At 41.1% G+C, this 15,375-nt stretch overlaps 1 protein-coding gene across 1 annotated transcript in view; it reads left to right on the top strand.

Moving 5' to 3' along the window:
- LOC112103668 (multiple epidermal growth factor-like domains protein 6) overlaps positions 1 to 15,375 on the top strand; it is a 262,481-nt gene that overhangs the window by 215,550 nt on the left and 31,556 nt on the right. Inside the window, exons 20-24 of the mRNA XM_026650034.1 lie at positions 245 to 376; positions 1,707 to 1,835; positions 4,132 to 4,263; positions 6,150 to 6,278; positions 12,454 to 12,582. Of these exons, the coding sequence (XP_026505819.1) occupies positions 245 to 376; positions 1,707 to 1,835; positions 4,132 to 4,263; positions 6,150 to 6,278; positions 12,454 to 12,582 (651 nt within the window). The remainder of the gene's footprint in view (positions 1 to 244; positions 377 to 1,706; positions 1,836 to 4,131; positions 4,264 to 6,149; positions 6,279 to 12,453; positions 12,583 to 15,375) is intronic.

Raw genomic sequence — 15,375 nt, forward strand, 5'->3', positions numbered from 1 at the left:
TTTGTGATGGAAGTTGGAAGTGAGCCTCTGTGTCTCTGTTCAGATGTTTTCTCAAAGGGCTGCAATACAATATTGTGTTGATTTCTTTGGGGGTTTTGTTACGGAAGAGCTGTCGATCCATAGAGATAATTCTCTTTCCAACTCAACTTTATTTATTTTTTAAATTCCCTTCGGTAACAGCTGAAATCTGCAACTGTCTTGAGATAACAAATGGTTCAGAGCTCTTCTTTCTTGTTTCGTATAGATTGCCCTGATGGTCTGTGGGGAGTAGACTGTCAGTTCTTCTGCGAGACCTGTGAAAATGGAGGGAAGTGTAACAAAGAGACTGGAATCTGTGACTGCCCTCTGGGATACACTGGGAAATCCTGTTACCTACGTAAGTCATCAAACTGCACTGGTCAATAAAAAGAAAGTCAATAGAGAAATCAGTCTGAGCATTGATTTTTACCTTCTGTCTATTTTATAAGATATTTTTGCTGTATTAGGATATGCTGATCAAAGTTTCAAATGCATTACAAATTGACCAGGATGGATTTATGGTGTTTGCCAGACAGAGAGAGATTAGAGAGGAATCCAAGTGATGAGCTAAACAGCTGCACCAAATAATCATGGAATCATCAGACCTACTGTATGGCAATATTCTAGGCAGAGAGAAAGTGCTCAGTGCCTGACTGCACTAAAAGTAAAATAAGCTGATTTCCAATGAGAGTTGGGTATCTAGCTTCCTTATGGTCTTTTGAAAATCTCAGCCATAAGGTAACACAGCCTTTGACTTCTGGTCACCAATTCAAATGTAGTTTATGTTGGTCTTGAAGGAAAGTCTCACTCCAAGCCCTGATGGATAGGTGGCCACATCACAAAACTGCTACCATATGGCATCAATAGGCACACTTGGCATTTAGTTGGCTCCCTCAGTTGTGAGATCATGGGCAAAATAGGCTACAATCTACCCCAAAATGATTCAGTCCAGAATTGAATTTGAGCAGTTTGGCCGGATAGTATGGGAGACGTTGTAGCGGTGCTGCCTATGATGTACTGGTTCTGTGACTAAACAGAGGACTTCAGTTGCAACTGAAACACTTAAAGAGGGAGTGGGGGATTATAGCGGCCCCCTATATTCTTCCACTGGGAGTTGAGTTTGCCCCTCCAGCCCTACAGAAGAATGTGGGGATTGACCCCTCCCTATATCCTGCATGGATCTTGGGGATCTACCAGAAGTAAGGGCTGCCACCGAACAACAGGCCCCTTTGGGCCCACTCCAGCTCCACGTCACCCTCTTAGGGAGAGCATTGTCCCAACTCCTACTATTAAATATGTCATTCAACTTTGGCCATGAATATCACTGACATTCATAATTCATGGTTTGGGCTTGTGCATTCCCCGCTTCAGCAAGAGGTTCCCTTTCCATAGTTCCATGAACTAACTGATTTGTTGGACATGCTATGAAGTTTATGAAGCAACTCCACTAAGTCAGTTGAGTGACTCCCAATGTATGGGATTAGGCTTTATTAGGTCCTGCTCTCTTAGTATATAAACTGCTGATATTTCACTCATTTTTGTTTTTATTTTCTGTGTTTGGTTAATACCCGATTCAGAAGGCAGAAGGAGGGCAGAACAAGTGAAGTTGTTGCTGTCTCATTTGAAATGACAGTCCATGCTTGAGTTAATATCTGGGTGAAAAATACCATCTATCTATTTCTTTTCAGCCTGCCCAAATGGTTACTACGGGCAAAACTGCCTGTTGCAGTGCAGCTGTAATAGCAATGCTCAGTGTCACCATGTTACCGGAGAGTGCACATGTCCTCCTGGCTGGAGTGGCCATGACTGCAAACGTCGTAAGTCAGAAATGTATCCTCTGTACTTAATATGTGCCATCTTTCATAAATTTAAATGGAAACCAAGGGACCCAAAGCTCTGTTTGTTCTTAGACTTGTTCTCAGACTATTAAACTTTTTAATATATTTTTGCTAATCTTATTGCTTCTGAAATTGTGTATTTATAGGTTTATACAGCCTGGGTGGTGATAATCCTTAATTATCTATGTTCATAGTATTGAAATAGATGACTGATGAAGCACAAAGTGTTCATATAAGCACCTATTTTAACACTCTGCATCAATTTTCTGAACACCGTCTGTGCCATCAGCATTTTGACTGACAGCCAGTTTTGTTTTTCATTTTCAATACAGCTTAGTTTTAAGATTAAATCCCAATCTTTCACTTTGTCTGGAGGGAAGACTTATCTCAACAAGTGAGCAGCACAGATGGTTTTGTGGCATAATGTCACTCCCTAACTTGTGAATATAAATGCTGTGTGAAATTCTGCTCTCTCTTACAACACAATACAATAATAATACCTAGCTCTTATATAGAGCTTTTCAACAGTAGATCTCAAAGTGCTCCCAATCTTTAATGTATTTAACCACACAACTCCCCGGTGAGTTAGGGAAAAGTACTATTATTCTTATTTTAAAGATGGGGAACTGAGGCATAAATTGTTTAACTATTTAGGCATTGCTGTGCTCAGTGTAGCAATGCCTAACTGATTTAGGAGGCTACATATCATTTTCAAAAGGGATTGAGACACTTAGGAGTCTAAACCCCATTGACTGTTGCACATGCCCAGGTGCAGTCACACTATATTCGTTTTTTTTATCATCATCAACATCGTTGTAAAATGGAGTAGATTTTGTTTCTGGGCTGGTAAACTGTCATGCTGATTTGACAAGGATGATTTTAGAACCACAGAAGTTCTGATAATGCACAGATTGTGGCAAGTCTCCATTATTTCCGCTTGTGCTAAATATTTTCCAATGAAACTGAAACTTTGTGGCAAATTTTTGCCATTGATTTTGCAGACTTCAGTCATTTTGCTTCTGGTTTTGATAAATTCCACCCCTTCTCTTAAAGCAATGGGTGATTTTTCTCTGCTGGAAATATTGGCAAAATTGAGAGTGGGGTTTGAGAAGGAACTTTCAACCTTTCCCAGGAACCCAGGGAAAACTCAAAGTGTTTTCTTGTTGAAACATAATACATATGTTTCCGGCAAATCGAAATGTGTCCTCCCTTTTTGGGTCAGTACGCAGTAGAGCTGGTCAAAAAAAGGTAAATACATTTCACATAGAATTTCAAAAGAAATGAAACTTTTTCATCTAAGTCAAAATGTTCCATGAAAATTTTCATTTTTTTGGACTGAAATCCTCAAACTTTCAGATATCTGTTTTATTTTGGAGTGGGAAAATCTTTCTTTAAAAAAGTCTCTCCTTTTTCCAGAGGAAAGTAAAAAAGAAAGTGAAAAGAGTGTCTTTTTCCCCAATTAAATGCATTTTTTCTAAAAAATGAAAAATTTCTACCAAAGTGAGAACTTCTCTCTGCACAAAAATGAATAAGCCTTATGCAAAGTAACAGTGGCCAAATTTACAAACTTGAGTGTCTAGAATTAGTCACCTAAATCTACATTTAAGCATTCAAATCAGTGTCCTGATTTTCAGAAATGCTGAGTAAATTCATCACCCATTGACTTCATTTGAAATTCACAGATTCATAGATTTTTAAGGCCAAAAGGGACTATTGGCTCATCTAGGCTAATCTCCTGTATAACACAGGCCATAGGATTTCAGACAGTTACATCTGTATTCAGCCCCAAATCTTACTTGACTAAAGCATTTCTTCCAGAGAACCACTCAGTCTTGATCTGAAGAGTTCAAAAGATGGAGAATCCACCACTTCCCTTGGTAGTGTGTTCCAATTTAAAATCACCCTCTCTGTTAAAAATGTATGCTTTATTTCTAATTTGAAATATGTCTGGCTTTTAACTTCCAGTCAATGATTCTTGATTATGCCTTTCTCTGGTAAGTTAAAGAGTCCCTTAGTCCCTGGTATTTTCTCTCCATGAAGGAGTACTCATCATTTCTGAATATTAAATCACTTTGATCTAGTTGTTTAATATCAGTTTATGCACTTCAATGGACCTACGCCTTTTTACCCCAGCAGAGGATCTGGCCCTAAGCATCGGGGTTTGAAAATGTTGGCCATTGTACCTATTTTCTAATCTCCCATCCAAATATAACGCTGCCTGCTACCTCAAGCATGCAGTTCAGTCTCGTGCAAATGTTGTTGTGTTGCTTTGCAGCTTGTGATGCTGGCCATTGGGGAGAGCGCTGTGAAAGCTTGTGTCTCTGTAATAACAGCGATGGTAGCTGTGACCCAGTAACTGGGATTTGTTTCTGTGAAGCAGGATACTCTGGGAAACGCTGTGAGCAGAGTAAGTGCAAAAGCATCGAAGTGGGGAATTCACAGTGATCAAGATCAAAAATTGTTTTTCCTTTTGTTTATTTTTAGGAAGGCATCCACGTTGGAGGTCTCCATAGACAGGAAAATGCACATTTTTCAGGAGGCTCAGATTTCAGCAGTGCTAGACAGGTTAATTAATCATTTGGATTCCAGAAGAGTTATTTTCAGAATAGTTTTGAATTGAATAGCTACTTTGGCAATTACACTTCATTTTAGGGTGATTAAATTGCATATGTCTGCATCTTTGCTCCCTTGTATAAAATTTTAAGGTATTTGCCCTTTCTTCCTAAACTCCTTTAGAGCTCAGGTGGATGGAAATGGTTTACAGGTCCATAATGGACGCAAACATAGATATGCTGATATCCTCCCTGCATTATAGCCCATATCCTGATACTAATCTCTTTACCAAAATACACCTCAGCCAATACCAGCTGTATATACATCATACAATGTGAACTGCTGTAAGGGGCAAGATTCCCTAAAGCATGAGATTTGAACACTCCATCTTGCCATCCCTCAATACAAATGCCATTATAGGTCCTAAAATTATTCAGCTTCAAAGTCCAGCTGCCACATTTTACTCTTGACACTAGTTTTGTGGGAAGTATTTATGTAGTCACAATGTAATTCATGATGGGAGAAAGGAATAAACGAAAAGAGAGAGAGAAACGCCAGGAGGGAGGCAGATTAAAAAGGGGGAGGAGAATGAAATATTGTATATGACGTTGGGCGTGCCCATTTGCCTCCTTGTCAAGATACTTGCATACCACAGTGATAGGAGCCTGAGATATTCCTAAATTAACTAGTTATTTATTCTATTTCCAGTTACAGATTCATCTTTGAAAGCCCAAAGGTGCCACATCATGTTGTTTCTTGGGCTCTGTGATATTTTCCAGACTGCCTAAAAATGACTTTGTTAATCCAGATGTTGAAATCCTTCCCTTTTAAAGGGATCTAGCAGATTTCTACCCAACTCATTTCAAAATAAGTTAGCAGGATCTATAAACTGCTAGAGAAACCCTGCATTATTGTGTCTAGGCTAAGCTATCACTACCATTCAGCTCTGTCTAAAGTGTGTCTAATGTAAATTAGCCAACTGGCCCTATTTTAATTGATTTTTCTATAGCCCTGGAGGATATTATTTACAGGCTGAAGTGGTGTTTTTTCCTTGAGATAGTGAGTGAGATACCAGTCTCTCCTTTAAACTCCCAACAATTACTGCTTATCCATCTCCCAGATGTAATGTTTTGGCTGGAATTTTTCCAAGCAGAGCCTGTAAGTCGGGCATGCAGCTTTCAGTTTGGAGCTTTCTGGAGGAGGTCACCCTGTTTAACGTTCTCGCTCACTTACATAGGGTCTACTGTGGAATCTGGATTGCAGAAAAAAAGTTGGTTGGGGGGGGAGGAAGTGGGTTTTAAGAGTAACATTAGGAATTTTGCATGGCTTACCCCCATCCCAGCAGGTGAGCTCTCATGGGATTTGGGCAAATAAGTGAGTCTAAACCAGTGTGTGGTACACATCAAATCAGAAACTAGGAATTTGGGAGTTGTGATTTTTGCAACTTTACACTTTGTTGTTTTCCTGTGTAGTATGCAGAACTGACTGCATCCCTCAGATCTCCCTTTTCCCTTAAAATATACCTTAATATAAAGCAACATAAGCTTCCTGCAGAAGCCAACATCTCAAAGAGAACACCTAATGTTAACTGTTTTCAGGGTATAGAGACAAATGTTGGTCCCCCACTTGTGAACAGAAAAGCTTCAAAAGTACTTTAGAATTGCAAACTGATCATCGATTGAACTACAGGGATCTATGCCAGATTCAGCTCAACATACAGCTTTTATTCTTTCTGTCCAGGATGCCCTAAGGGAACCTTTGGCCCAAATTGTAAGTACAGCTGTCAGTGCCAGAATGGAGCTGCCTGTGATCATGTGAGTGGAGCCTGTACTTGTGCGGCTGGCTGGACAGGAACTTTTTGTGAAAAAGGTACATTCCCCCCCTGCCCTTTCATTTCTAGGCAGATGTTTCTCACAGATCATTGTAGTGCTGGTTTTATAATCAGCAGGACCTGATCTAGGTAAACCATCCAACTGAACTGAGACATCCTAATTAAATTTTATAAACCAGCATTGCCTAACATTAAGTTTGTGACTTGATGGGACTCCTTATCTGCTTAAAATTAGATATGTGCTTAAGAACCTTGTTGAATTGGAGCCTTTCTGAAGAAAGTCTTCCTGCTTTAACACAGAGAAAAACGTTTCCCCACTTTTGAATTCTTTCATTGTCCCCATGGCATTTATAACATTATCTTAGAATAAAACATCTCCCCCAATAAGCTGCTTAAGGAGATGCATGCTTCTAACGTTAAAGTCTATCACTGCATCTGTTATCACCTAGTAACTTGCTAACATGAAGTAACAATTATTTTGGATTGGATTTCGTACATATATTATAGTTGATATGTTGCACGTTCTTGTGATGTTGTTTTCGTGCCATAAGCTATGCAGAGAATAAAAAAAAAGATATATTGGCTTGGATACAGTAAAAATAATGTGTAAGTCATCTGTCTTTTTGCAGAAATATCTGAATTTGTTTTGTTGCATATTTTACAGACAATGATCATTAAACCAAATCTTGGCTGTTTTGTTTCACATCAAAATTATCAGTTAGTTTAGGTAGATAAAAATGTATGTGTTAGAATGAGACAGATTTATCACTCGTGCATCTATTGCCCTCTAGTGGAAATGAAAGCACTTTGCAACTTCCGTGCTATAACAGAATATTCAACAGACTACAAATCGTGGAAATTGCACATATTATTTCCTTTTTCATTCTGTCCAGGAAGTGTTAAAAGAAACAAAACAGTCTAAGTTCTGATGGAGAAACTTGTGAGGTAATTTGTGAACATTGTACAAGGCTCTTTTTTAAAATAACTGATCCATGCCTTATTTTTATTACTCGGGTTTTTTTTCTGTCTTAAACAAAGAATTTGCTGACTCCATAAAAGAGAAATGAATCCTAAGACTTATGCATGAAAAATTAAAAGCCATAAAATGGAAAAATGGCCTTTTTTCCCAACAGCCTTTTTCTTATAGCTCTCCATAAGATCTTACAGCACCCAGCTGGGCAGTCCGAACAATACAATACTGCATTGATTAAAGCAAGGTGATTTTTTTCCAGCACATAGTAAAGTTGCTAAAAAATACATTTTCCAGGGTCCTGAAACTATTCATAAATTTGGATCAAACTTGGCAAATAGGAGGGATAGCTCAGTGGTTTGAGCATTAGCCTGCTAAACCTAGGGTTGTGAGTTCAATCCTTGAGGGGACTATATAGGGATCTGGGGCAAAAATCTGTCTGGGGATTGGTCCTGCTTTGAGCAGCGGATTGAACTAGATGACCTCCTGAGGTCCTTTCCAACCCTGATATTCTATAAACCTGAATGAACATGTTTTGTCTTTTCATTTTGGTGAGGGGGGAAAGGAGGGGGGGATCAGGTTTGGTTAGAAACTAACCAAATTTACCTTATTTTATTTTTTGGTTTGGCTAGCTATAAAACAACAACAATTATTCACTCACTTCCACCACTGATACAATCCATGGCAGATATATGGCTTCATGCAAAAGGTCTTGAGGGAAGTAGAAGTGCTTGAGACATTTATAACTAGACTACATGAATCATAAGAAAATATTCTGCAAGGAACAAATCTATGCTAGCAAGAAGAATGGATTAAATGAACCACTTTTCCTTCTGCTTATCTTTCTCTGCTATATGAATTGTGAGACAAGTTAGTCAGTCTTGAGATAATTTGGTTGTTCTTCCTAGAATACATCTAAAAGACAAAAATTCTGAACTTGTCAACTAAAATGAAATCAAAATAAAATACAGTATATTTTGTTATATACATTATTTCTGGGACTGGATAGGTAAGGATAAAAGGACTGGGACAAGCAGCCGGGGTGGGGAAGAGACAGGACTGTTCAGTGATAGATTGGATGGGACAGGCAGAAGGGATCAAACTTTAGGGGGAATGCTCCAAAGAGTCAGTGCCTACTAGAGAACACTTCCCACCAGAGCCTGGAATGGACCTCAAGCTTCCTGAGTGTCTCCAATGCTCAGCTGTCAGCAAATGTCTGTGAAACCCACTGGCAATATGTGTGTCTCACCCCCTCTTGTGATGGTGGTCCACATAGAGTGTGACTCTTCTTGGGGTGCCCAGAACTGGGACTCCTCTTGTTACCCTCCTGCCTCAGCAAGAGAAAGACTTGCTTGTGCTTAACAGTGTATCAGCTCCCTGACTCCACCAGTCTGTTAGTCACCCAAACAATCATGGATCAGCGTTCATGTCATACTCCCCGTCAGTACCCAGCCCAGGCCAGGGAAGCTAATGATGCAACCAGTGGACCAAATTCGGTGATGTATCCTGGTCACGTGCCACCCGAGGCACGTTGCGCATATGCTAAAAAGAAAAGGGCTCTGCCAGCCCTCACTGTCCCTTGCAGGTAACAGTTGGTGCACTGCAGCCCCTCTGAAAGTGTTCCCCTGTAGTATCCAGCCCCTTTCATTGGACACTCTCAGAAATTACCAGATTTGCTGTCCCCAAAAGAACAGTGTATACACAGCTTGACTGGTACAACTCAGGATCAGGTCCTTTATAACTTCACAGCACTGAGATATAGTGAAAACAATCATAAGTTTATTATCAAAGGCTGAGATTTAAGAGATAGTGAGTAAGGATAACAAGTGGAAATGGAAATGGTTACATGTAAAACAAAGGGTGTAGCACGCGTTCTAGAATATAAACTTAACTTTAACAGGCTAAACTTTTGTCTAAAGTAGCTTGTCACACCTAAAGCAATCTCCCAGCAATTCCAACCAACAAAGTAGGGATCCTCCTGTCATAAATGGAAAAGGCGCTGTCCTTTTTGCTTCCTCCATGAGGGATAAAAGGGATGTTTTTTTTGCTTTCTTCTTATACCCCAAAATCCACTGTTTTGAACCTAGAGACAGGATGACACCACCCCCTTTCCCAGTGCTTTATTCCCCAGTGTACTGGCTTACCATCCTCATGTTGATGTAGTATGCAAATAGACTTCCATTGTGTTGGCTTACGATGCTTATTTTTCATGTAAATCAAGGCAAACAGGTGAATCGACGTCCTTTTGTCTGGCAAAATCTGTTTGCCAACCCTGTCTGGGACAGAGACTCAAAAACTTATTTTCAGTAGTTGGCGAAGGTGTTTCTCTCTTGTACGCTGAGTCCTACACACTACTGGAACTTAATAAACAATAATATGCAGTATACAGTGATTCAGTTAAGAGTTGAAACCACATGCAGTCATTTCTACTTTGCAGCTTGATATCGGCTCGCCCACCAATGAGAATAAACAGAGGGCTGATCAATACTTCTTGACTGTTTGACACCAATATATGTTCTAGTTCCCCATTTCTCTGAGACAGCACATGTTTGGAAGGTACAATAAGTCTCAAAGCATCCATGCGACCTTGAAGAAGCTACTGGCTGGACTGACTGAAGAAGAGGATTGCCATTCCACTTGGAGTAAATGAGCCAGTTGTATGAAATCATATGTTCAGAAAACTAAGCTGCCACTGTGAAGTCAAAGTGAGCTTCCCAGAGATTCCAAATCAGACCTTGCACTGTGCTACCACTACTACCTTTTGCCACTAGAGGCCTTACATTCACTTTCTATTTTAGTCCACTGATATCTACAGATATTGCACTGGATTTCATTGTATTATAGGCAGGGTAGGTAGCAACACTCTTTTAAAAGACCCCTTTTTCAGATGCAGCAGCAGTGGAAGGATTAGATTGGGACATAAAGCCTGATGGTGAGAAATGGAGGGACTGGCAGCTGGCAGGTGGAGGAATAGGAGGTGGGGGGCAGAGCCTGGGAAACTGGGACTGACGCGGCAAAGAGACTGCGATGAGAAGGCCAGCAGGGTGTTGGGATCTGGGGCTGGTGAGGCAAGAACACAGGAACAAGGAGCCAGGGGTACATGGGTGGGGGTGGTGGGGAAGAGACAGGACTGGGACAGGGGCAGAAGGGATCAGGCTTGGAGGAGAATGGGGGAGAAAGCTCTGTGTCCACTAGAGAACACACCCCTCCAGAACCTGGAATGGAACACAAGATTCCTGAGTCTCAACATTCCTCTGTTTCCATCTTTGAAACCCACTGGCAAAGTGTGTCGCATCTCACTCCCTCCCTCATCTCCCTCCAGACAGAGGTTAACAACCTCTTATTGCTGTCAGTTACTCAGTTAGCTCATATAGCAGAAGTCTATGCTATAGATCTAAAGGTTCCAACCATGTTGATGATCTATTCAGTTGTTAGTATGATTCCATATGATGGAATTTCTGTGGGGGGATTTGTTTGTGCATTGAGTGGTTTCTTCTTAAAAAAAAAAAGTAGAAAATTGTACACACAAAACTTATCTCATTTTCCCGATGGGGAACTGAGGCACAGAGATTAAGGTCAAAAGTGTCCACCAATTTTGGGTTCTCAGTTGAGATGTTTATGTAGAATGATACTGTTGCATCTTATAGGGGTGCTGTCAAATTTGATTCATTAATGTTTGTTAAGCACTCAGAAATTATAGTGATTGGCATCATAGAAAAACTCACGAGGAAATTAATAATTCTGTATTCAGAGCACGGTTTAAATGGTGTGCAGTAAGTAAGGCCTACTGCCACACATTGAGCAATGTGGATAACACAAAATATTGCATAGCTGCTCATTCAGTGTCCATCCAGGACGCTGAATGAAGGAGGGGTCCTGTGGAAAAATTGGACATGTTCATATAATTAAAACTTCATTATAATGCAGATGTACAAGGGGACTGCACAGGCAACCTTAATTCTATCACTTCCTAACTTTTTAGAATTTGACTATGCAACCTTAGCATACTTTTAGCATAGTATTTTACACATAATATGGATATAGAAACCTCTTGACCACTGAGACAATTGTTGATAGTTTATTCTCCCTATGTCAAGTGTTCCTTATTGGTGCAAACATAGCCTGAATCAGCAGGTCGACTCTTTCTCACACTCTGCAAGTGTATTTATTGAATCTCTGTGATGCCCTGAAGAGGCCCTGCCACATTTAGTTTCTCTTGATGTTCTTTGCCTACCAATGTGAATTATCTGCTTCTTCTAGCAAGTTTTTCCTGTAAACAATGAACTGCAATAATATATCTTATATTTGTTTTGTAAAACTCTTTAGAAATGTGGCAGGACAGTCAATTGGATCATATGTACCCAAATCTAAAGATAAGGAGATGGGATAGGGATGATCTAAACCAGGGGTCGGCAACGTTCGGCACGCGGCTCGCCAGGGTAAGCACCCTGGTGGGCCGGGCCAGTTTTATTTACCTGCTGACGTGGCAGGTTCGGCCGATCGCGGCCCCCACTGGCCACGGTTCGCCGTCCCGGGCCAATGGGGGCGGCGAGAATCCGCGGCCAGCACATCGCTCACCCGCGCCACTTCTCGCCGCCCCCATTGGCCCGGGACGGCAAACCGTGGCCAGTGGGAGCCGTGATCGGCCGAACCTGCCGCGTCAGCAGGTAAATAAAACTGGCCCAGCCCGCCAGGGTGCTTACCCTGGCGAGCCGCGTGCTGAACGTTGCCGACCCCGATCTAAACTTTGTGTTATACAGAATTGCCTGACCTCTTGAAATCCACCGTATCTCCAAATGTATCTCACATAGAACTGGGAAGCCTTTCCTCTTTTTAGTCTATTCACCTTTTGCTTCACAACTCCTTTTAATAACATAACTGGTTTATGTGAATTCACATTCATTAGCTCTCTAGTCTTGTGGTTTTGGATTATAGGCTCAGCTGCATTTCCCTGTGAAGCAATCTGTACCACAGAATATTAATCAGGGTACATATACCCCAAATTGTAGGACATGCACAATAATGGGACCCCATTCACTGCTTTTCAGTTTTAACCTTTAATGGGACACAGGCTCCCAAGTATAATTTCAGATTGACTGTATAACTAAAAAGGGCACCAACTAAAAAGTTTTCCCATGTACAGAGTTTCCAGAAGCCAAGAGCTGGAATTTGCTGTTTGCCAGACAGTTGTGTAAAGAAACGGGAACTGCTTTTTAAAAAACCCATCTTTTTTCCATTTTTAGCTTGTCCAGGTGGATTTTTTGGACTTGACTGCCACCAGGTGTGTGAATGCAAGAATGCAGCTCGCTGTGACCACATCATAGGAACATGCCAGTGCCTCCCTGGATGGATGGGAGACAAGTGTGACCAATGTACGTATATCAGCAATGATCCCAGCAAAGCTCTGACAAAGCTCACAAAAGCTCGTCTTCCTAACTCTAAAAATGGCTCCTAATTAGGTGTAGAAGAACCTAGTAAGTTAGATAGATAAGACAGGTTTCAGAGTAGCAGCCGTGTTAGTCTGTATCCGCAAAAAGAACAGGAGTACTTGTGGCACCTTAGAGACTAACAAATTTATTAGAGCATAAGCTTTCGTGGGCTACAACCCACTTCTTCGGATGCATATAGAGCATATATGCTTGTCTCCCATCCATATAGAGCATATGCATCCGAAGAAGTGGGTTGTAGCCCACGAAAGCTTATGCTCTAATAAATTTGTTAGTCTCTAAGGTGCCACAAGTACTCCTGTTCTTTTTATAGATAAGACACACTTCTTTCCAGAGATGCCATAAATGGAAACATTTTTTTTTTTGGTTAGCATGCAAATAATCTGTTATTTCCTTTTACTTCCACTGCAATACATCAAACGTAAGTGTTTCACAGTACGTCCCATTTGTTTTTCGATAGCACAGTTGTGTCCTGCATTATGTTAACTGAACTTTTCATTTCTATGAATTGTTAAAGGGCAAAATGTTACTCCAAAGGATTATTTTGCTATTAGGGTGGAGTGGGGGGTGGGGGGTTTATAATTAATTCTTAGAAATGTCATTTGCAAAAAAGGTAAGTTCCTGGAATTTCACAAACAGTAAGAATGAACTGTCCCACTTAACAAGGCAGGTTCTGAGGTGGTTGTTTTGTTTCTGTTTTGAACAGACATTATTGCTGGATCCTCTGATAAATCTGCCAGCAAATCTGATGGAAAGTCATTCTTTTCCTTATCTTCATAGCATCATTTGCAGGCATCACTGAGCCTTGTTGTTTGAAAAAATCAGTAATGGTGTTTTCTTTTCCAAATTAATTTTTTATTTAAGCTTTAATCCTTCAAACACTGAGGATGACTCCTGACCCCAGTGACTTCAACAGAGCCAGGATTTCACCCTGAAAGAACAGTATAATCATTCTCTGCAGACAGCACTGTGGAGCTCAGAACAATTTATACTCATCCATAGCAGCATTGCATAATAAATAGAGTCTTATTGTTTGTGGAGGCCTGTGCAGGGCTCCTTAGACCCACAAATGTCATGATTCTCTCAGCTAGAAGTTTATAGTTTATTTAATACACTTATTTGACAAACCCCCTCCATTTTGTCACCCTCCTGCAAACTCCAACCACCTTAATGACCAAACCTGACTGCAACTTTTTCAGACATGCACCCTGATGTGACCAACCCCCATTCCAGCCCAACCCCCATAGTGGCCTGCTGTCATGGGACATGCAACAACCAAACACTCCTGCTACCTCTACCTCTGACCATATCCCACCTCTTTCCTGCAATTCCCTCTGCACAAACAAGCTCACGCATCCTCCCTTCTATCTAAAGATCCTCTCCCACAACCTCCCCCATCCCTGTTCGGACAAGTCCCCTGACTCCAGGGACAATGTTGTTGAACCTTTCTGCTGTCCTCCCACCTACTTTCCAAACGATCCCTCAGTGCCACCACCCAGTCTTTTTTCCTTCTACAAACACCTGGACCGGCTATTCCACCTTCAGTTTAATGTATTAAAATTCTTCATGTCAATGATAATCTCTCTTGCTACCCTGTTTATAGGTTAATCAACTGGCTTTGTGAAATATAGTGCCATTGAAATATGTCTGTGCTGTTTGGGAACAGAGGTGTTGCTGAGTGGGTGTGTTGCTTGTTTCTTGGTTGCAGTCCATTTACACTGCCCTTCAAAAGATCCACAAAGTTAGCAATCCGTCAGCTTCGCTCTTGACTGCTCTGTAAACTGTATTAAAAATTGGAAGCTTTGTTCCTACATATTTTATTAAATTCAATTAAGAAATGAGGCCCTTTGTCATAGGCCTCACATGTCCCCCTTCATCTTCCTAGCAAAGTCTACTGGGATTACGTAAGAAAGCAAATATTTATTCTCTTGCAGTAGAACCATTAAAGCTTTATGCTGCCCTTGATTTATCCCTTGTGCTAGTCCTAAGGCTTCAAGACTCCTTTTGCCTGCAAAAGGGTAAGGTCAAATAACAATGCACAGGGGTGACCTGTTTCTCCCGTAACTAAACAATGCATCATCATCTAGTAATGCCTTGTACTACACGGATGACTTTGCAGGTTTGGCCAAAGGTTGCTAATAATAATAACAACAATAATAAACAATGTATGGAAGTGGCCTGTTTCCAGGTCATCTAACCCCAGATATGATTATATTTATATCCGGGCTGCTGTTGAGAGCCTTGGTAATGGGGAAGAGGGCTAAAGTTTGGAGGAACCTAACTAAGACAGAAATAGAGTTGATCTAAGACTTAGCAGTATTAAGAGCTGCTGGCATAGGGAAGTCCCAGTGTGCAGATGAGAAACCTGTCAGAATTATTGACAAGACAGGATGCAACCTGTCTGAAGAGAACATGTAAACAAGGAGGGTTATATAAATGAATCTAACTTGTTCTTTCACTGTGCCAAGAGTAGTGGCCTGCAAGACAGTTTGAAATCAAACACTAGCAACATTTACCAGCATCGATCCCTTATTTCCAGAAGTTTAACTTGAGATGCCCAGTTCCCAGGGCTGGCACAACCCATTAGGCGACCTAGGCGGTCGCCTAGGGCACTAACATTTGGGGGGCGGCAACCGCGGTGGCTGGATCTTCGGCCGTCCCGGTCGGCAGCGGCATTTCGGGGGCGGGACCTTCCGCCGCCTCTGTCGGGGGTGGCAT

Source organism: Terrapene carolina, unplaced genomic scaffold (genome assembly GCF_002925995.2).
Source record: "Terrapene carolina triunguis isolate 2854851 unplaced genomic scaffold, T_m_triunguis-2.0 Scaffold88, whole genome shotgun sequence".
Classification (NCBI taxonomy): Eukaryota; Metazoa; Chordata; order Testudines; family Emydidae; genus Terrapene; species Terrapene triunguis.